The following is a 26,297-nucleotide window of genomic DNA, read 5'->3' on the forward strand; positions in this document are numbered from 1 at the left end:
AGCCATTTAAAAAAAAAAAAAATAGAGGCTCTTTATTTTTTTATAACAAAGAGCCAATACTGAAACTTGAATGAACATGTTCCGTCCTATTAACAATATGTGGTACATGTACATTGTAGCAGCTTGTATACCGAACTGATAGTAGTTTGTGTATGAAATATTCATAATATTTATGGAAATTATTTAACCAATTCTATACCCCTCTCCTTAATACTTGGAGGGCATCCTCCATTCACTGGATGAGAACAGGGAAATGTAACATCAGGCAAAAAAGCAACATAAGTTTGGCATAGATGTTTCCTAGGGATTTTCTTTCCTTTTCGCTTTTTAAAAAAAAAATAGATTAGGGTTTCATTTTTAAATAATTTTTATTTATTTATTTACTCCTAAAGAAGAAGAACCTGTGTGTGATCATTTTAAAATGTTTTAAAATTTTAAATGTTTGACTAAAATGGAGAAGGATGCTGTTTGGCCACATAATTCCTTATTTGGCAACATCTTTCTGATTCGTGGCACTTTTTCTAATCTTTTTGTTACCTTATTTGGCAACTTTATTTCTTGTTTGGTGATTTTACTTCAGTAAAAAAAAATATTTGATAGCATTCTGATAATAGTAACCAATTTATTGATCACAGGAAGTGATGTATTTTCACCTTTCATATAGAAATGGGCCAGACTTCAGCAATTCGATAACCATATCCAAATGATAACATTGACACTGAAATCTTATTTAGCATCGTCTATTATAGCATTTGCAGAAAATCTAAAATAATATATTACATAATCTAAAATTATGTAATAGCACATGCAGATAATCTAAAGTAATATAGATTTCTGAATTGAGTATGGTATTACATTTATTCAAATATATTTTATTTGAATATTATTTTATTAAAATATATTTGTTTCTTCTTTTATTCAAACATACTTTATTACTTTAGTTTTAATTTTTAATTTTTAGCATATCAACGAGGTCCTGTACCAGCAGGCAGCCGAGCACAAATAAAAATATTTCATCCACAGCACACTCTGCTGAATCATCCAGACATTTCACAAATGGTAAAGTCCCAGCTGTGCCTAGCTGTTTACAGGTTCAGCCTTCTCCTGAAGATAAAAAAGCCACATATGAGACATCTGTTTAGCAAGGATGACTTAACTGTTTTCTCTATCCTGTGGTTTTATATTTCTTGGTTGTGATAACATTCCTAATTTTTAGGAATAAATTTGTTATTTATTTGTAAATAATAATTAACGGAAACTGTAATATAGTTTTAAATTCAGTCATGTTTAAATGGCTTGCAATTATATCTTTATTCACATTCTTGTACTGGTTTAAAAAGTAAATTTTAAAAAGGGAAAAAAGTTTATTTAAAATAAAGGGTGCTGCAGAAAATACCAAGTATATGTATATTAAGCAGAAGTATATGGTAGAATACCAGCTGTATGTAGGAAAGCACTTGAGCATAAAAGAAAATTATTAATTATGTTCTTTAAGGATGAGGTACAATAAAAAGTAACCTACTTATAAGTAAAGATGCAGTATTTTTATTGGAGGAGAATCTCATTAAGTTATTTAATTATATTTCATATTTATCAATTAAAAATTTTTTAATTGAAATTTTTTAAATATATGGGAAACATAATATCAATGCATCATCCTATTCCGAAGATGATAATTATGGCAGCATTTGTTATATAATTGAGGTGAATAAGTTTAATATTAAGTTTTAATTTATTAGTGCTTATCCTATGTAAATACATATAAATTTTATTTGGCAATGAAAAATAAATTGCCGTTTCAGTATTGATATTAAATATTTCTTCTGAAGTATTTTAAAATTATAATATCCATTTAAGATTAAAAGAAGGAAATTCTCCGAAATTGCTTTTGTTAAGTATGTATATTCATTTGTCATTTGAATTACATGCTTGGTCTAAACATTATGCAATGAAAATACATGACATTTCAGCATAATATTTTTAAAGGGGGATATTTATTAGGAAAAATCAATAGAAAAAGTTGCATAAAACTTCTGTGGTCTTTCCTCAAATATTGCTGTATTTTTTTTTAAATTAAATTATCTGTATTTCCATGTATAAGCCGAGAATTGTTTTGGTTTTGAAGTTTAGCTTATATGAAAGATTAGAGTGATTTATAAAGATTCAAAGTGACTGACTTTCTTTGCAAAAATGAATAATTGAAGAAATGTTAATAACTTAAATTAATTTTATGAATATATTTTAAAATTTAACTCTAATGGACACTGCGCAAAAAAAAAAAAAAAAAAGTTCTATATCTCCTGTTCTACTGGGCTGATTGACGAAATTCAAATGACATTTTTCATGACTTAAAAGCACTACTTATGATATATATTGGATTTATATATAGCATTATTCTAACATAGGTATTTTGACACAATATCAGTATTTTTCTGAAATAACATGCCAATTTTTTTTGCATATTTCGATTCTACGACTCAAATAATGCATAAATATTAAATTTTGTAAAATATGGTGCTAAATTTACGGAGAAATTCAAAAATTTATCTTAGTGCTATCTTTTCTGTTTGCATCAAGACTAGTTCACTTGGCGAACTTCTTAATAAATGGCAACCTAATTTCATTTCCCTTTTTACATTGTGTGTGAGCGGAAAAAAAGTTACATTGTTCTTTCTTTCAAGTAATGTTCTTTATATTATATTTTTAATTATAATTGTTATTATTTTTAATATTTTTTTCTTTTTCGAATTTCATTTTAATATTTTAAATTGCATGGTTTCTTTCAAATAACTGTTTTAAAAATTTCTATTTACTCATTCGAACTGCATAGTTTATATAAAAGGCGCATCGTTTTATATTTTTTAATCATAGTTATTATTTTAGGTAATTTTTAAATTTTTAGACTTTTATTTTAATTGTTTGTACTGCATTGTCTCTTCAGATAATTGTTTTAAAATTTTATATTCTTTCATTCAAACTGCGCATTATAAATATATTTATTAATATAAATTTTCCAGAATTTGATTTTTCTTTCAGAAGAATACTTTGTGATCCAGACTACGATGCGTTTCCAAACTGTGTATATTAAAAGAGAAAATACAGTAAAGCACAGTTAACATGCCTTTCATTGTTCCGTTTAGAAAAGATATATAAATAAGACAAGATGTATAGCCGACATTTTAATTTAGGATGACTTGTATACAATGCTTTAAACAGTTTTATCATTGTGCCCGTTCCTTTACACCATTTTATCATCCTACGTTTAATTTCTTAGAATGTTATTCATATTTTAGTCAAATATTTTATTTTTGAAATCACAAGAATCAAATATCATTAAATTAAAAAATCTTAAATTAAAAAAAATACTAAATTTTATGCAAAAGTTTATTTTTTCTTCTTAACAGCTTGCTCTTTTTCTTCGGGCATTCTGCAAAAATATTAAAAAGCATCCAACTTTTCTAAATATCTTGGTATATTCAGCATTAATTTTAAATAACGTTATCACCTTTCAAAAGGGCCCACAAACGGCCCAGCGTTAAAGTCGCTGAACATAGTTTGCTCTGGGGCTCGAATCTCACAGAACGGTCTGGTTGCAGGGGCATTTTTGTGGGTTTTCTCATGTGTAACGTGTATATACGAGCTGGTTTCCCTTAGAAAGTTCTTCACAAAAGTATCTCTTCTTTTAAGCAGATAATCCTGCTTTGCCATAACTTAACAATCCAATCCAATCTACAAGGTGTGACTATTAATTTTCAGGACTGCTGTAATAACACCAGAACAGATAATGAGAAAAACTTAACCTTTTAATATGTTTCAAAATAATCCCCATCGGCCATAACACACTTTTGTGCTCGGCTGTATAAGTTGTGGAAACAACTTGTAAAGTCCTCTTTCAGAAGGCTCTTCAATGTCGACGTCATGTTCTTCTTGATGGCTTCAGCATCCACAAAGCGTGTTCCTTTGATCGCAGTTTTGAGTTTGGGAAACAAAAAGAAGTCTGCAGGGACCAAATCAAGAGAGTATGACCGAACATTCCCAAACTCATTTGGTCAGAGCCTTTATTAGACTTTAGAGACTAGTTTCATCAAGAGGGAAAATGTCTTTATACATTATCCATATATGTCACTGGATAAATTCCTGAATTTTCAAGTAATTTGATTGAGAAATCATAGGATGCTCCGTTTATGATATGATATGATGTTCTATGACGAAATTTAAATTTATACAACCATATAGTCGAAAACCAATCGCTCTTCACTTTAATCTGCAGTGATATCGTTTTTATCTTTCCCGTTAGCAGAAACTCAACTGCTTCTATTTGCTGGTGTACACGTCCAAGTGTTTTCTCTTTGGACACCCAACTTCCTTGAATTAGATTCCTATTTTTTGCTTTGCCCCCAATCTCCTTCTGCATTTGGTTTCTTTGCTGATACAAGAAAATTAAGATTTTTCAATTGTCACACTCCCATTAATTTTGCATTCTTGTGAAAGTTTTTAAACTATCAGTTGCATCTACATTTCAGCCGAAGACAGCTTTTCATTTTCTAGACATTTTAACTATAAATAAAATTTAAAGCAAAGTCCAAAGGATAAATATTTGAATTAAAAGATTTGTGTTAAATGAGAAAGAAACCACTGCAGCAGCGCTTATCCTGTACCACCGAGTGACTCGATTCTTATATCGGGTGCAAACAATCTAAATCATATTATTTAGAGTTTGTAAGCCTAATAATTTCTATATGAAAGAACATATTTTTTATATAATCTACAACATGAGAGGAAATTACTACTTAAAATATTCTTTCTAAGAGGATTAATGTAAAAATTTATATATATATTTTTTTAAAGCTGAGACATGACCCAAACTGTCAACATCTTGTGTGCTTAAAAACATTGGGGAGATTACTACTTAAAAAGTAATAAAGATATACATCTTTATTACTTTATGAATACTAATTTATGAATTATTTATTACTTTTACATCAGATATGAAGATAAACATCAAATGAACTTTCTTAATTTCAGGCAATTCAATTTAAATTAAGTTAAAGTAAAGTAGCAGACGATAACACAGCAAAGGTAAAAATTTACTCTCACAAATATTTTTTAAAAAGGGAAAAAATAAAGAAACTTTAAAAAAAGTTAAAAATTTGAATAATATCATCTGTAATTTAAAAAATAGCTTTTCATACAGCATTAAAAAATATTTATTACGCATCATTGAGGGAAAAAATTTTGTATAGTTAATTCTCTGTAAAAATTTATTTGAAATGTAAGGTTAAAAATAGCTGTGGCAATTCACTGTAACAAAATCCATAAACTACATTTGGTGTTATTATCGCTCAGAAAAAAAAAAAAAAGATTCCAAATTTTGAAATGCAAAAATATGTAAATTTGTGTATATCTTAGAAAATTTTGAATAAAAAACACTAATTTTTTGCAGGTATGCTTAGAAATACACCTACTTTAAGATGATGGTAAAATTTTATAGGTTATAATTCAAAATTTTTTTTCGAAAAATTTATAAAAATTATTTAAAAATAAATCATAAAAAATGGGTGAATTTTTTTTGGGATGAACCTAAATTTCGAAATGTGAAAGGAAGAATAAAAAAAATTGATACAAAAAGAGATATTAATAAATATATACCAAATTCAATTAACATAGAGGATCTAAAGTTTTGGGAGCTAATTTTTCAAAGCTACTTGTGCGATTTTTACAAAACTTGGCAGTCTTAGCAGCCGTAGAATCGAAATATGGAAAATAATTTATATGTTATTTCAGGAAAAGTCCGATTTTGTGTCAAAATACCTATGTTAGAATAATGCTATATATAAATCTAAAATCTATCCTAAGTCACGCTTTCAAGAGATGAAAAACGCAATTTGAATTTCTGGCCCAGGAGAACTGTCCCGCCCTTTTTCTTGTGCATTAATCAAATTTCTGAATATCATTATACAACTGAAAATTTTCTAGAGATTCTCTGAAGTCTCTCTGCTATACACAAGCTCAATTAGTGGCAAATGGCCATCATTTCACCACTAACATCATCAACATCTGCCTTGTAGATAATATCTTCAGTTCCATTCATATCATACCTAGTTTACTTTCCAAATAGATAGGGCCTGTTAATCAAATGCACTCACTTTCATCTGATAGGTCTAGCTAGTTTTCAAACTGTTGCTGTTATATAATAGATTGATTTATGGGGTGATTTTAAATTCAGCTTATATTCAAGTTTTTGAGATTCTGCAGTAAAATTTTACATCTCGGTTTTTACATGGATTGGAAATATATTGTATATTTTTTATACTTAGAGGTTTATATGTCTTTTTTCTTTAACGATATATGTTGCCTATCTTTTTATTTCCTTTACATTAAAGAAATTATATGAGTTAAGTAAAATCTTTCTTTTTTCCCTTCCCTCTGAAATTCTTGAGAAATTACTTGTATTTTATTATTTTTGTTTGAGGAATCAATGCTCTAACTTTTAAAACAGGTTTTAGTCAAGTTTGTTTTAGACAAAGTTGAACAAAATTTTTATATTTAGATTTTTTCATAATTTTTTTATGCTGTATTTTCTCATCAGCTGTTGCGATGTTTGAAATAGGTTAAAATATTTTTATATTGCATAAACATTTTTTAAAAAATTAAAAGTAATTACTCAAATTCAGGGTTGGAAACTGAATGTAAATATAAAAGACCTTGTGATTTTTCCACTTGTTAAATTAGGAAAATGCTGAAAAAGAAGTATTTAATAAATTAAAATACAAAATGCATTATTCATTTTTGTATAATTAGCTATCAGTCATGTAGTATACACTTCTTTTTAATTCATTCAAGAAGTTATTTGAAATTGCGTAAATTATTTAGTGTGATTAATTGTTTTTATTCACAGTAGTCTTATACTTTTATATTAACACTGTGATACAAATTGAGTTACAATGTTAGACAACCTTAGTTATAACTTTTAGACATATGTTACTGAAAATACTTCATTCAGAATTCATGGATTTTGTTGTTTTATTAAGATGTGCCGAATATATGTGTAATTAAGCCAGGTATTAGTTGTCATGTAATATTTAATCAGTGGTTTTATGTTGAAAATATATCAGACTTTAGCTGAGACTATAGTAATAAGTATATCTGACTTCACATCACATTATTGTTCTTTTTTCTTTTAATTTTATTTAAAAAGGTGAGCTTGTGTTTATTTGTATAGCTAATTTTTAAGAGAGCATAATTCTATTTGGAATTTTTAAATTTAATGCATTTTTTAAAAATGCATGTAGCCTATTTCTGACCCTGAGACCATTTTGTAAATAGTTAAATTTTTTTGCTTTTCCACTTATAATGGTATCTGGAATGTTTATAAAATATATACAAAGCATTGTATGTTAGTATGCCCAAAAATAAGAAGCACAACTGTGATATTACTTTTCAGATTCATCAAAAATAATTAGATATTGTTCAGTAAATAGTAAGAAAAGTTCTCTTTCTGACTTAAGATACAGTTACTTTACAGGTTTTTAGTTTGATTCCAAAAAAGGGCTCCTGTGAATAAATAATATAAAGTAGTTTTGAGTTAAAATAATCAGCAGTCTATAGCCTTTTTTGCATAATTTCTTTCTGTACCTTTAAATTTTGTTATTTAACAGAAACAAATGAAATATAATTTATTTACATTGTTATATAATTGATCTTTAAAACTGCTGCTAAAAATATTTTTCTGAAATTGACATATTTTGTTCTGTTTACTAAAATGTGAAAAGAAGAAAATAAAGGTAGACATATGTACAGTAAGTCAGATAATATTAACAATTCTGAAAAATGTGATCACTTAATTTTGTATTGTGCATTGAGATCATAATTATAGCTCTGCTGCAGTAAATCTAAGTATTCACATTCAGTTGTGTTACAGAATGTTGTAATGTTGAGCTTTGAAATGTGTTATTTCTGCCAAGAAAACATTTTCTCATATTTTCACTCAATTAACTAATCTTATTAAGTCGGTGTTTCTGAAAAAAGAGTTGTAGAAGGGAAAAATTATACGAATGTCAGATTTTCTGGAAAATTTAATTTTTTCTAAATTGACATTTTTGTATATTTTAGAAGATGAAACTGTATTAAATAAATAAGCTTAGATATTGAAAGGCTAATTGTATTTCCTGGATAAGGAAGAGAGAATATTTCAAATCTAGAAATTTTTATATTTTGCTATTAATTTTGTGTTAATTTATACGATATTAAATTTTATACTGGGAATTTCTTAAAAGGAGAAATATTTCATCATATTACTTGAATTAAACTATACATAATTTAACAATTGAAAGTTTCTGTTTTATTTTACTTTTAATGTGATGCTACTATGATAAAAAAACTATTAGAAATGGTTTTATAAAGCACAGTATTCCGGTGTTTATAATATCCCTTTCAAAATAATCCCTTCAAACTGCAATGCAGTTAGACAAACATTTTTTTCCAATTCTCAGAGTAGGCTTTTATGTCATTTTTTGAAATCCTTTCACAATATCGTGAATTTTCTTTTACTGCTTCATTAAACTGAAAATGGTAATTATAAAAAAGCAGTTTTAACCATAGAAAAAGTCATATAGTGCTATATCAAATGGATATAAAGCTAGTGAAGCCATATTGTTGATTTTTTAGTCAAAAATTCACTAACGTGCATTATTTTGGTATAAATCGTTAAGTTGCCTTGACATAATTCAAGTAATTTTCTAGGAGTTGCTTCTTGTAAATGTGTTAGAATAGTCAAGTAATATTCATTGTGGTCAGTTAGGCCTGTTGCTTAACACCACACCAATTGAACAAATCTGTCCACGTGATCATGACATTTTGACCAACTTTGATGTGGTCTGTTTGATGTTGCCCACCTTTGAACACAATTTGTTTGAGCTGTTTCCCTATCCAAAACATAGATTCGTGTTTCCTCAAAGGTATTAAAGTGTTTTGAGAGAAACTCTGAAATCGTCTCCTGGAAAATTGGAAGATGTTGCCCTAAAAAGGTATCGAAACTTATTTAATAAAGTATCCTTACTTTTTAAAAGACATTTGCTAAGTACGATAGTGAGTTCATGTATTTATTGCTCCTTAGTTGAAATGGATGCCCTATGGGAGTGTATTTCATTTTTGACACTTCATTAAGTATCTTGTACAAGTAAAGAACTCTTTTAAAATAACTGTGCAAGTGACTTTTTTGGGGGGGGGCTTTTGTGTGCATGTGCATTTTAAATGAAGCATTACCAATATGTATTTTTATCATAGTGGTATTCCATTTTTTTGGGGGGAAGACATATAAATATACTGAATTCAGTTGCTTTTTAGAATCTTTATAGACATGAAGGTAGATCTTTTTTTTATGCTTTAGAGTTTATAGCTATTTTTTTATTCCTACTGTAGAGTTTTCAGAACAGGAGATGTGTTTTAAATTGTGCTGACTTCTATTCATTTTCGTATTGTATTGGTTTAAATATCCAGCTGTTATTTTATGATAATATGTGGTTTCTTTTCTAGTGAAATTGCAATTCATCAATTCTATTACTAGTTCTAGTTATTTCTGAAGATAAGATAAGCGTGACATGCCATTTGTCTCTGAAATAATCCTTCCAGTTTTTTAAAAGTTGTATTTGCATTTTAGTTATATATATGCTACTACTTATTAACATCTCTGAAGTATTTGCTAACATATCTTCTCATTTCTGGAATTTTTATGGGAGATTTGGCCGGGTACTTTTTGAAGTAATATTTTAAAATTATGTATTAAGGAAATTACTGAAGTGTTAGGTACTTTTTCAGATTGCCATTATGGATGGTGATATAAATATGTGAACTTGAATTGTTGTATAAATGATAAGTTTTGAATCGTTAAAGTTGGTGATGTTTGACACATTTTCTAATGAAATTTAGAAAATAGAATCAATAGCAGTTAACTCAGAGCAATAAATACATTGATGAGTTAAAATTGTATTGTGCAGTATTATCTATATTTTGGTGCTTACTTTATATGTAACAGAAAAAGTATATTCCATTGATAATATGTTTAGTAATTATAAATTAAAATTGTACAGGTTTATTTTAAAAATTCATTGTTGCATTTTAAAAATTTGGCTTATTTATTGGTTAGGAAATTTACCTGATGCATTTCCATAAGAAAACAGAAGGATCATTACTGCTTCTATATACAGTTTTTGTACAGCTTTCTATAATTTCACACACTTATATTATTTGGGCATTACATCAGTTTAGGAAGCATGTAATCTTCTATGAAAGGGAGGGGGAGATAGTATTTGTATTTGTTAACAATTCTGTCTTTGTGACATTATTAATTCTAATTGTTGCAGCATTTATATATAGCCTATACTATGAAAAAAGTAGATTTTAAAACTGCTGAAATAGAATTTATGAAAATGCTTAATTTTTTATTTTTGATCACACAATTTTATTTGTTATAAAAATTGCAATTAATGTGTGCATTTATTTGCAAAATTTTATATATATTATGGAATTAGAAATAATATTTAAATTTGAATTAGTTTATTTAGTGAGTAGCCTTTTTATTTAATCATTGTTAGTATATCTATTGGCATTTTAAATATCTGAATGTTTTGTTTTTGGTGTGGTTTATTTAATTATAGCAAAGCATGAAAGGGCTGTCTGCCCATGGGGAGGGGAATGTTTTCGTGGACAAATCTGAATGGAATTTGAAAGCGTTTATTTAATACCATCAGTACTTTCTATTCATATTTCAAGAAATATTTATTGTGAACAGTATAGGAAAATATATATTTATGGAAAATACAGAGCTGCTAACCTTCTTATAAAACCTGGAAATTACCAGTTTCTCTGGTCTTCTGATCTTTTATCTTATTTCAATTTAGATTATCTCTTTCAGTTGTAGTTATAGAAGAATTATTGATCACTAAGTATTAAAGGAAAAGAAAACTTTACAAAGAAAAATTTGATGATAAAATCTCTCCCTCACTTAAAAAAAAAAATAATAATTACTACATTGTCATCATTTATTGAAACAGAAATTAATGCAAATTTTATTTACTCTCTTAGCAATTTTTAGCATAATAGTTCTCGTTAATTTTTGTTCGATCTGAATTATGTTGAGTCATAGCAGATTTGCAGAACTCTGTATGAGGATTTAACATTTAATTGGTAAATACTTGTATTTAACTTAATTATGCATTACTGAATTATGCATTACTGAATTATGCATTTCATTAATTATGCATTACTGAATTTATCCAACTGATTAAGTAAATGTATATTGATTTATAGTGTTCAAAAGCATTTTAATAAATAAAATTTTTCATTGTCTACTTAATATTTCATCAGTATAAAATAAAATAAAAAAAAAGAAATAAAAAAAGAATTACAATATAAGGACATTAGGGAGGAAATAAAGTTAAAATTTAAAATAATAAATTAAATATTATTTTATTTTGCATCAAAATCACACTAGAGTTAGTTTAATCTATTCATTAATCATGCATTATAAAGTGAATTTTAGTCAACTTTTTCAATTTTTAGTTCTTTTGAAGTTTCACCATGCAGAGCTAAAATCTTCCTATTTTTAAAATTTCAGCATTGGGAGCTGTGAAAATATCACTTTAAATATGTTAAATAGTTTGGTCGTATGCATTTTTTAAGCATGACATACCAAAAATAATCTTTATATGAAATATATATATTTAAACCGTTTATAAATGTTCATAATAGTTACAAGTTAATCTTTATTGAAAGCCAATATTTTTTTGAAAGTTAATATTTGTACAGATCTGCCAGTGGATTTAGTATGCAAGTAAATATTTCTTTAAATTACTTATGAAAGAGCCTTTCATTTTGTTCAAAATATGGATTTTTTCTTATTGTAAATGTGAGAAATTTTTCCATGTAAGAAATAACAGAAGACTGAGCAAAATAAAAGTAATACACCTTAACTGATAATTTTACATATGTGTACAAGCTCAGTTTAAATAATAAGTTTTAGATCAGAGATTTCCAACATTTTTCTTACATCGAGGCCTTTTCAAATGAAGTTTTCTTCATTGACTCCCTTACACGTTTTCATAAAATATACAGCATACAACACAATCATAACACAAGTTAATTATATTGCACATAAAAATAACTTAAAGATAATAATTGAAGTAAATATATGAATACAAATTCTTTTTAAAAGGGTTTATTATGTTTATGTTTTATTATTTTTTGTATTATTATTTATATTTTACAAGCAAAATCACACATTCTATGTGCACAAAAATTCAATTTTAAATCATGTTATGGTTGCATTTGATGTATTGAGGGAATTTTTTTTTTTTTAAATATTTGGCCTAAAAGTTCTCAATTCTTAAATCACCTTGTTCAAAAAATTCAACTTGTTTCTTGTTTTCCATAGTAAATTAATGATTTGACTAAAGCCTGCTTCCAGTACTTAAGAGAAGAGGGAAGAGTCAGCAATGTTAGTTCAGTAATAACTTTATTTGGAGATATTTCTTTTGGATGACTTTTAAATTAAAAAGCTTAAATACCTATGTAGTTTGTAATCATTGTCGTTTTCATTGTACCAAGCAATTGCTAATGCATATTCAGCTTTCAGCTCCTATTTGACCCTGTGATCATCATTTACCCCTGTTAAGATTTCGTCAATCCCGAGGGGGTCAATATTGACCCAGCTGGGAACTCCTGCCTTTAAATAATAATAGTCTCAGTTGATCACTCATTATCACCAGTTGATCACTTCTTACATTTCTTCTTGAAAAAGATGAAAATAATTGGTGTAAAATTTTACTTTTGCTGTTCAAAAAGAACTGAAATATTTATTATTATTAAAAAAATATTAAAAAAGGGGTATGAAGGGGGCATTTTTTAACTCTCTGCATTATCTTAGACTGAATTAATGGTATTTTATATAATGAATGAATGATTTGAGGTTTAAAAAACTAAATTTGAGTGAAAGATGATTCTTTATAGTCTTGTGATTTATTTGTAAATTTGTCTAAAGTGTATATATAATGTAGTTGTGAATCACTTATTTATCCAGCACAAATTTTTGCATTTTGTTTAATATGAGTTATTTATAATTATTATGTATTACCTTGTATATAATTATTATATATATATTACTTTGTATATAATTATTATATATATATTACTTCGTATATAATTATTATATATATATTACTTTGTATATAATTATTATATAATACTTTTTGTATAATTATTATATATATTTGTATATAATTATTATATTTTGATAATGATAAAAATGATTGAAATGAGTACGATGAATGGTATGACTTAATAACAATAAAATGGGTGATTATATGATCTTGCAGAAGTAATTAACTTTTCAATACATAAGTATTATTTTATTGTATTTTCTTGTAGCAGTTAGAAACATGTTTTAAATTTTATTAATTTATGGACATTGCAATTCTGTAAATCCTATATTAGGTAATGTGGCTTGCTGATTGAGTAACTATATAAAACATACTTACATTAGCGTAAATTTTTATTGTTACATAAATGTTAAAATAGAATTATGTTTATTGTTCAAGTTGTTTTGGAATTTGGGTATGGAAAGTGTTTTCTGTTCTTTCAGAATAAATTAAAATGCATTAAAAAAATATAGTTCTGAAAATCAATAAATGTAAAAGTTTTAGTGGTTTGTTCTTTGCTGCCTGACTTCAAAATGATGTTGACTGGATAAACGAATTAACAGTTTCATCTTTAATTAAATGTAAATTGGCATCAATCAGAAATTATATTAATGTGGTGCACACATTTTCATCTTGCAGTTTTTGAATCATGATGAAGAAATTAGTGAATGATACCACCAATGTAATTTTATATCACTCTAATTTTGAGAACTCAATTTCCATAACTATGCACCATAAATATATATGGAAATGTATCTAAAAATAATGTTTCTCAGTAAAATAGTATTTATCAGCACTGTTTGTGAATGGTTTACATTAATATGCAACTTAATGTAAGAAATGTTCTTTTTATTGTGAATGCATTCATTTATTTAAATTTTTTTGCTTTATCAATTTGTTATATAAGATCATATAAATTTTTATATGAATTTTATTATATAAAAATATAATGTGCCTCCTTCTTATAGTCTACAAATTATTCAATTATGCAAACTATTAAAATAAATTGTATGTACAGATTGAATTGTTATTTAACAATAATTGTATCTGTAGGTTTGATGCATTTTCCTGCATTTACAATGTGTGCATGTGAGAATGAATGCAGTATGTTGCATAAAATATACTGCGTGCTAGTGACAATTTAGTAATCTCATTACAAGTGCTAATAAAGTTGTTTTTATTTTAATGTATAATGTGAGTTAAAGGGCTGTACATTATGATGTGACCATGATTTAGTAACCTGATTATAAATGCCAAAAACATACCTTTTCCTTTTTAAATTTGTGTAAGAATATTCTCTGAAGTTTTTAGTGTTCTGACTGCACTTTTGTTAATATAGGAAACATTATGGCAGATTGTGGTTATTTGAATTTAGTTGAAATAAACACTTCTTTCTCAAATAATAAGAATTTGATTAACATTTTATATAAAAACAATATTTGTAGGGAGTCTTTGCCTGGTTATTCTCTTTCACCAATTAGGGTACAATTATTAGGCTATCTATGTACAAGAGTCTGTCAAAAAGTTCTTGGGTTAGCTCTGTTGATAAAAAAACTACATTACTTACTGAAACTGGAACACCATCCGTCTCTAAATATCATCCTGTGCAGCAGTGCACCAATTTGAAGGTCCTTACCAATATCTGCAATGAGACCTCAAAGTTATTTTGAGTAGTCTAATCCATAACCGTTTGCAGTTCATTCTGGATCTCAGCATTGGGGACGATCTTGGACATAAAAAATTGATTGGCCATGGCATGCTTATAAAAATCCTGGTATACTGGAGCTCAGTGTTCATTCTTAGGAGTCAGCAGTCAGAGACAAACTGACAATGTCAGTCTGCATGTTCAATTCTGACAAAGTTGTTTGCATACTCGTATGAACTATTATGACGTATGAACAGTATCAGCAATGTTAATGATCTTCCTTTGATTACATGTACAGTACAAAGTCCATAATACGGACTCGTCGGGACTTCGGTGATTCCGGATTAGGGGTTTTTCCGGATTATAGATAATCAATTTAAATCTGGTAAGATGGCATGCAGAAATTATACAATTAGAAATATGAAACCTTAATTTCTGAAATAAAGAGCAATTATGATCTAAAGAGTATCAAATTTTACAAAAAAAAAAAAAAAAAAAAAAGGCTGCTAATAATATTTATTTGTTTACTTTATTAAACATTTCTTTCAACGCATGCATACGTATTCTTTACGTGCATGCGTAAAGCATACAAAAAAAAAGTTTGTCTTTGAGGTCGGATTATAGATCATTCCATATAATGGACATCCGGATTACAGACTTTGTACTATAGTATGACCAAGTTCAAATAGTTGAGTGTATGATTATTTCATCTTATAGATGCCTTTTCAGTGTCTCTATGGCGGATGTGTCCAATTTAATCGAAAATTTCACATTGTTTCACCTTCCTGTCCATGATGTAATTCCTGGCACGCACGTGCATTTAACCACTATAACTATAAACACTGTAAGAACTGTGGATGTTATCAACAGGGAGATTTCCTAATGCACTGTGTTATGAAAATAGAAGGCAATTGCAGTTGTGACTGCTATAGTTGTTAGCACGTATAAAGCTAGTCGAGGAACATTTTGATGCACTCTTGTATAATATTTTGACTGCTAAACAGAGTGAATGTTTTCTTTTGTTGCTGTCATCTCCAAACATGGATTTTATCCATGGCTGTCATCTCTGACCAAAAATTTTATCCTCGGAAGTATCATGTTTCTACAAAATTCCTAAAATGGAAATTGCTTTTATGTTATAAGTATTAGTAATTGTACAAATAATGAGTTTTTTTATTAATGACGATGCTATTTGTTGATTATCAGATACATAACAACTTTCTATCTCAAGTGATGTCTCAACTAACATTCCCCCCCCCCGTGGCTTTTGCCACTAGTATTATTTCATACAGTTCCATTTCTGATATACCAAGTGAACTGTTTTATTTGTTAAATAAATTGAGTGACATATTGTGAAAGAAATGTTAACTTTGTGGCAAAAATGGTTTTGAACACTATTATCAAAACAATGTATTTCAGATACGTTTTAAATTTGCAGCAAAAAATATTTGTTTTCCTTATTTTCTGGATAGCCATAAAAGCGCATTTCAATAAAAGGTAGTTTATAAAATTTAAAGGTTTTGATTATTTTGGAAAATATTCTTCTGCAAAATTTTGTCCCCTTTTATTTTATAAAATTCAAAATTCCTTTAGCAAAGTTAAGTACATTAGAAAAAAATCATCTTTTGAGTTAAATTGTATTTATTATAATTAGGTTAGTGAATTATGCACACATAATGTGCGTATTAAATTTATTTATTGTGCGTTTTTTGTTGCGTTCCTTATTGTTATTTGAGTTTTGCCTTTTTTGCAGCAGATCTTATTGAAGTGAAAAGACTTAAGTGATATTTAAGCTGTCAGACTGATTAACTCTTTCCGGCGCAGTGTGTTCGGTGTGAACACATAAAAAATATTCCCTCTTTAGACACTGAAAATAATCGATAAATGTTACAAAAACTAAACTAATAGTTACTTTTAATCTCTTTTATGAACAATAGATGGCAGCACCATGCAAGCAAATCATTAACTTTGAGATATATTCTGTTTTTAAAGACATTGATTTTTCAAAGAAATGTTTCAGATTTTTTTTTTTAATGTAAAGAATATCAATGAAAAAAAAATCTTTGTATAATTTTGTTGTTCATATGCTCATATGCCTATTCTGTATTACTTTTAATTTTTATCTTTGAAATATTGCATATAGTGAGGCCTTCAGTGTATGGTGTGTTCAGACTGAACAAACTGTACTGTTAGCACCTGTCACATGGGTGTGAGTCACAGAATCTGGTCTCATGCTTTAAACACGGGGGAGGCTGAGAGCGCAGATTTATTTATATTTGTTTTTATTCTTTTCTGTTAAGGGTTTTGAAGACCCCGGTGCTTTGTTTTCACTTAGGTATTTGATTTTCAGCAAGAGCAGACCCTTTTTTTTCTCTTGCTTTCATCGTATGTAGTTAGCTTAGTTTTGATTTCTGTAGATTTTTATTTGTATATATATTCAATAATTATTTTTTCTAGTCAATAATTAATTGTAAATATTATAGTGTTTTAATTATTTTTCTTATAAATTTTAAAATTGTGTAAATGGCTTGGAGAGGCCTCAGCATTGCCGAAGGAATGAGAGTTTCCTTTTTTTCCTGTTTTTTTGGGGGGTGTAGAGTAGCAGGCCTCCCCATGGTGCACCCTGGGTTATGCTAAATCTGCTACAGAGATCAGGTTCTACTGTTTTTAAATCATAGACAAAGTATTTTACTGTAATACGTGTTTCACAGCAATGCTCACCTATCGCAGCTCGTGCGGCTCAGTGTGTTCGCTTCGGACATACCCACAAAATGGAAACGGTTTGTGCAATCTTTGTAAAATTATACCTGCATACTCTCCTAGGCCTAAATAGACTGCCTAAAAATTTTTTTGGTAAAATTCCAACTTTAAAGAGTAGTGTGCCGGAAAGGGTTAAGCTTGTTTTTACGTTTTAATTTGTCGTGCTGATTTGCCAAAAGAAGATTAATGTTTGTGTTTGATTTGTCTGGTCCATCTATTATAAATGCAGTTTATTTATTGAAATAATTTATAATTAGCATTCTTCTGGTCAATTAGTATAAAAATTTTATGTATTGTTTGTATTATTTACAGTGTGGAAGTTTTAGATTTTTATTTTGTGATCAAACTTAGTATGCATATTTTATATCTAATTGTTTGTTGTTATAGTTATTTTACTTATGTGAAAAATACCTATTTTGTATTGTGCATTAAATGCATAATTGAGATTATTAATATCAGATCTGTTTGAGAGTTATTTTGTGTTCAGGTTAACTAATTGATATGTAAAATTTACTAAAAAATTAGTTTTAGTCATTACACATTTTGTATGAAAGAGTGTTTTGTTATCAAATAATGAAGTAAGCTTTAATCGGTGATTTATTCATTGTGGTATACATATATCACATATATCTATATTATATAAATACATATATATATACATATAGCTAAATACAGCATAGAAAAAACACTGTTTAATTAAATACTAATAGTTTTGATTGCTGTAAGTAATCAAGTTTGTAACCTTGGAGCCAAAAAACATTACATTTGTTAAATAGGCCATTTTACCCTTCTTAATGCAGGGAAAGGATATTAGCCACCAAGGTGTTTTAATCAGGGCTGTGGAGTCAGTAGGGAAAATGACTGACTGTGACTCCTGGAATTTTAAAGGCTCCATCCAACTTTGACGCCGACTCCCTCAAATATGTGTGTGTATATATATATATATATATATATGTAAACATGTACACATGAGTTAGAGTTTATTCTTTTAATATAAAAGAAGTAATAGATGCTACAGAAAAAAAACTGATGGTATAGCAAATTATTTATATTAATTAGCATTTACTATGAAATGGGAAAACTGGCATTAGTTATTTCTAAGAAACAGTATAGCTTCCAAGAGATCTTTGTTGGAGGGCCATAGATCCGATTTGATAAACTTCAGAGCTGAGAAGAGTCTTTCCACACTAACTTGAGTAGGAGGAAGAGCTGTTTCTAATTCTTTGAACTTTTCAGATAGATTTGTATAATTTCTAAAAGAGGTATCTTGCAAGCGCAATCATATTTCTCTAGTTCTTCAAAGGCCGTGTAGAAATCTTGCTTGTATTTTTTCATTTTTATATCTAAAGGCTGTTGGTTTTTTTTTATTTTCATTCGCTTTGCCTGAGCCGTTTTAATATTATCGAAAAATATTTCTCAAAATCCAATTCATCACTGGAAGAGTATTATAGAGATTCGTTTAAAATGTCTTCAGTTTGACTGTCCTGATTTGAATTCTCCAATTGTTCTGAGAGTAATTTCATTCATAAGTTCATAGATGGTTCTTTGCCTTTATAATTTGTTCGTCATCTAAGAAAATTCGGTGTTTCGCATCTTGTACATATCCAAATTATCAGAAGGTTGTTGATGCGTGTTCCTTGATCTATTACACCAAAATATTTTACTGTACATTTATTTACAAGTCTTATTTACAGGCCTTATGCCACCTGGCATGTTTACAAGCATTATGCATCCTGACATGTACATGATACACATATTCTGCCACCTGTCATGTAAATTGATACATCAATTTTCTGCCATCTGGCAGATACAATGCAATTATATCAGTTTAGCAATTATATCAGTCACTGCACAAAGAGTTAGTTGCATTATAGAACTAACGCAACTAACTCTTTGTGCGGTGCGCCCTCTGATTACAAATCACCGCAATCACCGAGGAGGCCAAAACAGATCTACATATACAGTCAAAAGTCTTTAATCTGGACTCTTCGGGACTTCGGCGATTCCGGATTATCGGTTTTTCCGGATTATAGATCATCAATTTAAATCTGGTAAGACGGCATGCGGAAATTATAAAATTAAAAATATGAAACCGTAATTTATGAAATAAAGAGCAATTATGATGTAAAGGGTATCAGAATTTACAAAAAAAAAAGCTTAATATTTATTTGTTTACTTTATTAAACATCGCGCGCATGCGTAAAGCATACATTACCCCTAGTCGAAATTAGAAAATTGCAACCACAACACTATTTAATGTGTATTCGTGATATTTATAATGACGAGAGATTTGATTTAAATCATATCAAAGACTGAGTACATCGCGATGAAATACTACATTTAGTAAGGAATTATAAGCCGAATAAAATAAAAACATCTGCCCTGAAGATAAGGATAGCACTGACAGATCAACTTCCAGTTCATTGCGCGCCGCGACGTTCCCCCCGCAGAAATTGATAAACAGATTTCGGAATGGTTAGGGAAACAAAGGATATGCCTTTATCCAATTTTTGCAGCAATTCCACTTTTTGTTTGATGGGCATCGAAACATGCTTTCGCTTTGTAGATCCTTTGGCAGCTCCAGAATCGGAAATTCTTTTTGACATAATCGAAAGTTCAAGCTTACTTTTATGAAATTGCTCTAACAGTCTGCAAAACGTAATAAGACGGATCCAATTCGAAGATTAAGGAACAACGCAATCTGCAACATTAATTGAAATAGATAATTAGATAATTCTACCTTAGCTTATATCTACCGTTATACATTAAACGAGCATGCGTAAAAGTATTATGCGCATGCGTAAAGGTAGTAAACGCATATGCGCATGCGTAAACGCATAATGCGTTTACGCCTGCGCAGAAAGTTTGTAGCTTTGAGGTCCGGATTATGGACGTCCGGATTAAAGACTTTCGACTGTATTGAACCCAGCAAGATCTCATTGTCTAGCAAACTAGTTTCTCTTTTCTTCATTGAAGAAATGATTCCTTCTGCAATAAACCCTCCATTTCATAAAAAATGAACATCACATTCTTCCATTATCGCCTCCTGTCAGTTCTTCAGATTGCATCTTTTTTCTTCTATATACGGTGTAGAAAGAAGAGTTTCCAATTCTGCAAGATCATTCCATAGTCTTTCTGTTAGTGAAACATTAGGGTTATCTACATCTTCTAAACAGTTCTTAATTCTAACAACCTCTTTATCATTAAATATGTACTTCCTCATCAATGGCGTAGCTTGGGTGGGGAAACGGGGCACATCCATCCCCGGGCGCAGCATTCAAGAGGCGCCAAATTGATGATACACATTTCAGAATGAAATGTTTTCCATTCTTGGAACACAGAAAGGTGCGCAAAATCTTTAGGTGTCCCCGGGCGCTGAAAACCTTAGCTACCTTACTGTTCCTCATAGCGTTGCTTGATCAATAATTGCTCCTTTTCCTGCTCGCTTCCTAAGAATGACATCAATTTTGGGAGTTCTTGTCTGCTATTGCTGCTTAACTAAATTTACCAGTGAGATTTGTGACTAAATGAATCAGTTTAATTACTAATGGCAAATATCACATCCATCTTCCTCCCTTATATTTATTTATTAATATGTCAATAAAATAGAAAATAACTATTTATTAATGTATATAATTCATAAATAATAACACAGCTTGTCATTATTATTTTTTTTTTTTTTTTTTTTTTTTTTTTTTTCCAATTCATTTAAATTTTATGTCAATTTCAAACTGTCCAACAAAAACTGGAGTCGAGACGACTTGTTTTTAGCGACTTCAGCTCCGACTCCTTTTACCCCAAAATCTGCTTGACTCCGACTCCACAGCCCTGGTTTTAACTATAGAAACTTTCAGTGTTAAAAAATTATTATTTTATCTCAGTAAAAATGCAGGTCTGGTATTGTAATCGCAAAATAATTCGGTGGTCAGATTTCAACGGAAATATCCTTTTTGACCATACCTGAATTCATTTTGAATATTTTTTTGTGTGACATCTGTTAGCAAAGGCAGAATAAAGGACTCTCTTTAGCAAACCGGATTATAAAATGGGATTTATTCATGACGTCTATACATGCGTTCGTATCTGGCACAACTGAAAAATGATTAGCCGTAGAGCATTGAAATTTTGTATATGGGACTGCTATAACATTTAGCTGTGCACCTCTCTTTTTTAATTCCAATCGGCAATTAAAAAAAAAAAAAAACTGAAAGGTTTCAGATTTTTAAATTACGTCCAAATGGGCGTTTTTTTTTTTTTTTAACATTTTGTGTGTTACCTTTATTTATTAAATATCATTTTCTACGTGCTCAATCAATAAAATTCAGTTTAACAGCACTATCGCAAAATAATTTTAAAATGAGCATATCTTTAGAATTTCCGATACAGAATCTCGTGCGCTGGAGATAAATTCCAACCCTCCCCCGTACAGTGTTGCTACTGCTAGCTTTGAAATCGTTTAGTTTGTTACGTTGAAGTGTTACAAAATAGGAATTCGATAATAATAAAACAAACTTCAAATTCCAAATTAAGGCTTTCACATGCCCATATTCTATGGAAGATTACGTTATTCAAATTTTGATGGCTCTGAGTAGTAGTGTTTTATCACAGTACGAGAAGCATATATACATTCATGCACATTCTTCATTATTTAACTTCTTTAATGTAATACAAGGCGCTAATATTTGTGGCATCTGTTTGAAAAGTGATATGCCGTTATAGTTTTCAATGCAAAATGCCGAAACGAAATTAATAGTCCTTTAGGGCAAATTGTCCCTATGGACTGGGGGGGGGACAACCACACACACACATCCCTTACCCGGTTTTTATTTTGAAAAACATGGGTCATAGTCATGTATTTTCAGTTACAGAAGCATTTTAAATGACAAAAATATTCATGTTTTGGCAGTGTCAAATTATATTAAAAAAAATAAATAAATTTGCGGATAAATAAGGAAATCGGGTGTTTAATGCCGTCGCCCAGTTGCTATACTTATATTTGGGAAAGGTGTATATATATATATGGTTCGATGTTCACTCAGAAATTTCCCTTGAAGAGCCAGAGTGGACCTCTAATTGAGCTAATTTACCATTTTCCGCTTTTTAATTTTTAATATGTTTTTTAACTTGTTCCTTCGATTGGTTTTTTTACTGTGTTTTATTTTTTGCCTTTAACTTGTTCCATCGATTAGTATTTTACTGTATTTTGTAATTTACATTTTATTTCGCATGTAGCCTAATATATCACCTCATTCAATTTAATTAGTTTTTTAAAACTGTGTTAAAATTTCCGAAAATATTTAACATATTTTTTATTCGAACTTGTAAAAACTACTGAATATGCATATGTTGGATTTTTCTTGGAGCCACAGCTTTTGGTAACTTTTTGGCGAGCTAACTACAATTTCTCTTCTCATTTGCTTAATTTTGCAGCACATTGCGCAAAAAAAATTTGAACCAAAATTGGTCTTTTTTGTATTGTTCTTACAACTTTGCTTATAATAATATATATATATAATTAGTATAAATACTCGTTATGAAAAAATAAAAATACAAGAAGTTCGACTCCCGACGACAAAAATTGAGTGGGATATTTAATTTCAAAATTTGTAGTTTTTGATGTCATTTTCAACTTGCCTTGAGGAATCAGTTAATTTAGAATAATTCGAGGAAATAAATTTAAATGGAGTGCAGCCAAAAGTTGCATGATTTAATATAATAGGTTACAAAATTAATTACTGAAATAATTAATTATTTTAATATTTCAATTCAGCTGCTTATGTTGCTCTCTAGATTGCACATGCAAATCGTGAGCCATATTTATTCAATGTGTCAAGATCAGTTTTATCATAATAAATTATGAATTCGTTTCATTCCTTACGGGTATGTTGCGTTTGCTTTTGTATATTCTGTTTTTGTGTATATACTTTTGTTATCAAGTACTATATTAAAGTATTTTAATTTATATACGTAGTATTTTGATTGTTTATGCCAGATTCCTGTTTTCTTGTGAAGATTCAAGTTAATATCTCTTATGCTTAACTACAAATATTTATAAGTTATTTTAAGTTTGCAGATATTTGTTACATATAAAGAAATTAGAGCTGGATGATCTGCTCTGGAACTGATTAGAATAATCGATTCACTGTATTGAGCGAATTTACTTCGATTCCAGAAAACGGAATTATAGGTCTTTTGCAGTTCATGGAGGGATGTTGTTGGAAGCATGCCAGGAATGCAGATATGCTATTCATTAGTGAACTGATTTAGTTTACTCTGCAATCGAACACCTGTGAACGAAAAAGAGCACAAGTATGCTGGAAACAGGCCAACTTGTCATTGTAGGGGAGAAAAGTATGCTTATCCTCCCATGTTAAATTATGTTTAATTTTTATCATTCAATAGCTTTTGAAAATTTTTTATTCTAGAATTTTATTGTTGCTTCTCAGTAGAAAGAAGGAATAACTACAGTTGAAGGAAATCAGTTCAGGAAGTTAATTGATTCCTTCAATTCTGATTCCACGCCTCGTTCGATTCTTTTCGCTTATTCGATACTTCCTATTTATTCTTCATTACATCCTCACTAATCGCTCTTGATTAACCACTCATTGCAGATCCTTTTCATGCAGGTTATTGTTAGTGAGCTGTGAATAATAAAAAATAATTGATTCATTTCAGTGAGCAAGAAGTTCCGATCCAATCTCATAAAAGAGCAGTTTTGTTCACCTCTAAAATGAACGTCAGTGGTGTGTATTAAAAATAATGTCTGGAATTAAACTATACCATCAAAGGGTTTAAAATGGCTGTTTAACTGAGTAAACAAATCAAAATTGAATAATGTACAACTTTTGCATTATCCAATACTTTGATGTTTATTTATTTATTCATAACATAAATGTTCTTTTAAATTTACCAAAAGCAAATGTTCTGTGTTGTTATAGTAATTGAGGAGTGCTTTTCTCTGAATAAAGTAGTGAAAAGTGCCGTTTGTATTTATGAAGCATCATTTTCATACTGACATACTATACATAATATTGCCATATATATCTGTGTTTAAAAAAATATAGATTTTCATAAAATTCTTCAGTGTTTCTTATATGCCTTATTAAACTAATCATTTCATTCCCAGGAAGCAAGAAAATAGTTTTATTTTTGCTTTTCGTTTTCAGCACTGTCTTATGCAATCTAAAATTATTTTATTATCAAGTACAGTGAAAATCGTTTAACACAAAACTGAGGGGACGAAAATATTTTTTCGTGTTAAAAGAATATCATTTTAAAGGATATTGAAAAATATTTATATTAAACAAATTAAGTTTATTAGAGTACATTTTATTTAATAAAAATCAATGAAACAAAATCATCTACAAGAACTTAATTTAATACAAAATTTTCAAGCTTTTTGAAAAACAAAACGTTTATTCAAACAAACATGTTCGAAACATTTAGAAAATAATATGATATTTTTCTTTGCATTGTCTTATTTATCATCAAATTGTTCAATGTTGTCCATTTTGTTATTCCTTTCACCATTGGAATGTGCGTCTAAATAACTGCGCATACTTTTCGTGATGTACCTCATTTCGGATGATGTGGGAACAGGAGCGGCATTATTCATTTCATTTTCATAGTCGGAATATGCATCAATGATATTTTTTGAGCTTTGAACAAACTCCAGACTATCTTTGTCTGACATAATTGGGGCTGTACAACACATTATCATCATCTACTGCAGCGAATTCTTTCAATGAAACAGTCGGACAGTTCATTAATACGGGATCTTTCTCAAATATTTCATTAAGTGTCGGCTCAGTTTCAATATACACCTTCTCCATTTCTTTTGACGCGAACCTAACTCACTGATTTTTACACACACTGCGATGTACTCATCACCGAATTTCAAAGCCAACTGATGAGAGATGAGATGTTTTTGTATGGCGTTTTATTAGGGTATATAAGGGTGAAATTAGCTTAGATAAACAAAATTGGCTAGTGTCACAGGCTATTCCGAGGGTATTTCGAGCCCAAGTTATATGTTATATGCCAAGTTAACCTCCTGTCTACGAAACATGCGAAACCACCTCTTTTTCATTTCATACACCTCTTAAATCTCGCCTGCGCGGCTGTCGTTTTCCGTATTTTGTTCATTTCCAAAAGGGAAATCTTTTCGTGTTAAAAGAAAAAAAAAAAAAAAAATGCCTGAAAATACGTAGCAGTTTGTCGGAACTGTTGTGTTATTTCGTCTTAAGCGTTTTGGCGTTAAGCGTATTTCACTGTATATTAAAGCATGCGATTTTGAAATAATGTTTAATAAACCGAATATTAAAACCACTGCATGTGTATGCAATTTGCATTTGTAAAAACGCTGTTTTTCTCTATTATGTAAATATTCAGTGTAAATATCATTGATTAGTTATTTGGCAATGACAGATTGGGTAATGTTCTTACGTGCAGCGATCTGCTAACGAAGTTATCTCAGAATTTGTTGTTGTTTAAACTTTCAGAAATAAAATTTCCTTAAAAAAATTTGTTTTGTACTTTAGTTTTGAAAAGAATTGAATCACAGTTCAGTTCATTATTAATTAATGCATTTTATCTTAATATTTATTAAATGTTGTAATTCATATAAATCGCACCATTAAGCTGTTTTAAACCTATATTCATATATTCATATTGCATTTGTATTTCATGGTCAGAATGAA

At 29.1% G+C, this 26,297-nt stretch overlaps 1 protein-coding gene across 2 annotated transcripts in view; it reads left to right on the forward strand.

Moving 5' to 3' along the window:
• The window catches only part of LOC118182415 (lipid transport auxiliary protein 1-like), an 80,770-nt gene extending 54,647 nt beyond the window's left edge, over positions 1 to 26,123 (forward strand). For both annotated transcript variants that reach the window (XM_085810422.1, XM_085810423.1), the window contains one exon: positions 962 to 26,123. In XM_085810422.1, coding sequence (XP_085666548.1) covers positions 962 to 1,142 — 181 coding nt within the window. In that variant the 3' untranslated portion in view covers positions 1,143 to 26,123. The remainder of the gene's footprint in view (positions 1 to 961) is intronic.
• Positions 26,124 to 26,297: the final 174 nt, after the last annotated feature.

The sequence above is a fragment of the Stegodyphus dumicola genome, chromosome 2, assembly GCF_044657685.1.
Source record: "Stegodyphus dumicola isolate Sdum_Otavi_A_Nest chromosome 2, ASM4465768v1".
NCBI classification, from domain to species: domain Eukaryota; kingdom Metazoa; phylum Arthropoda; class Arachnida; order Araneae; family Eresidae; genus Stegodyphus; species Stegodyphus dumicola.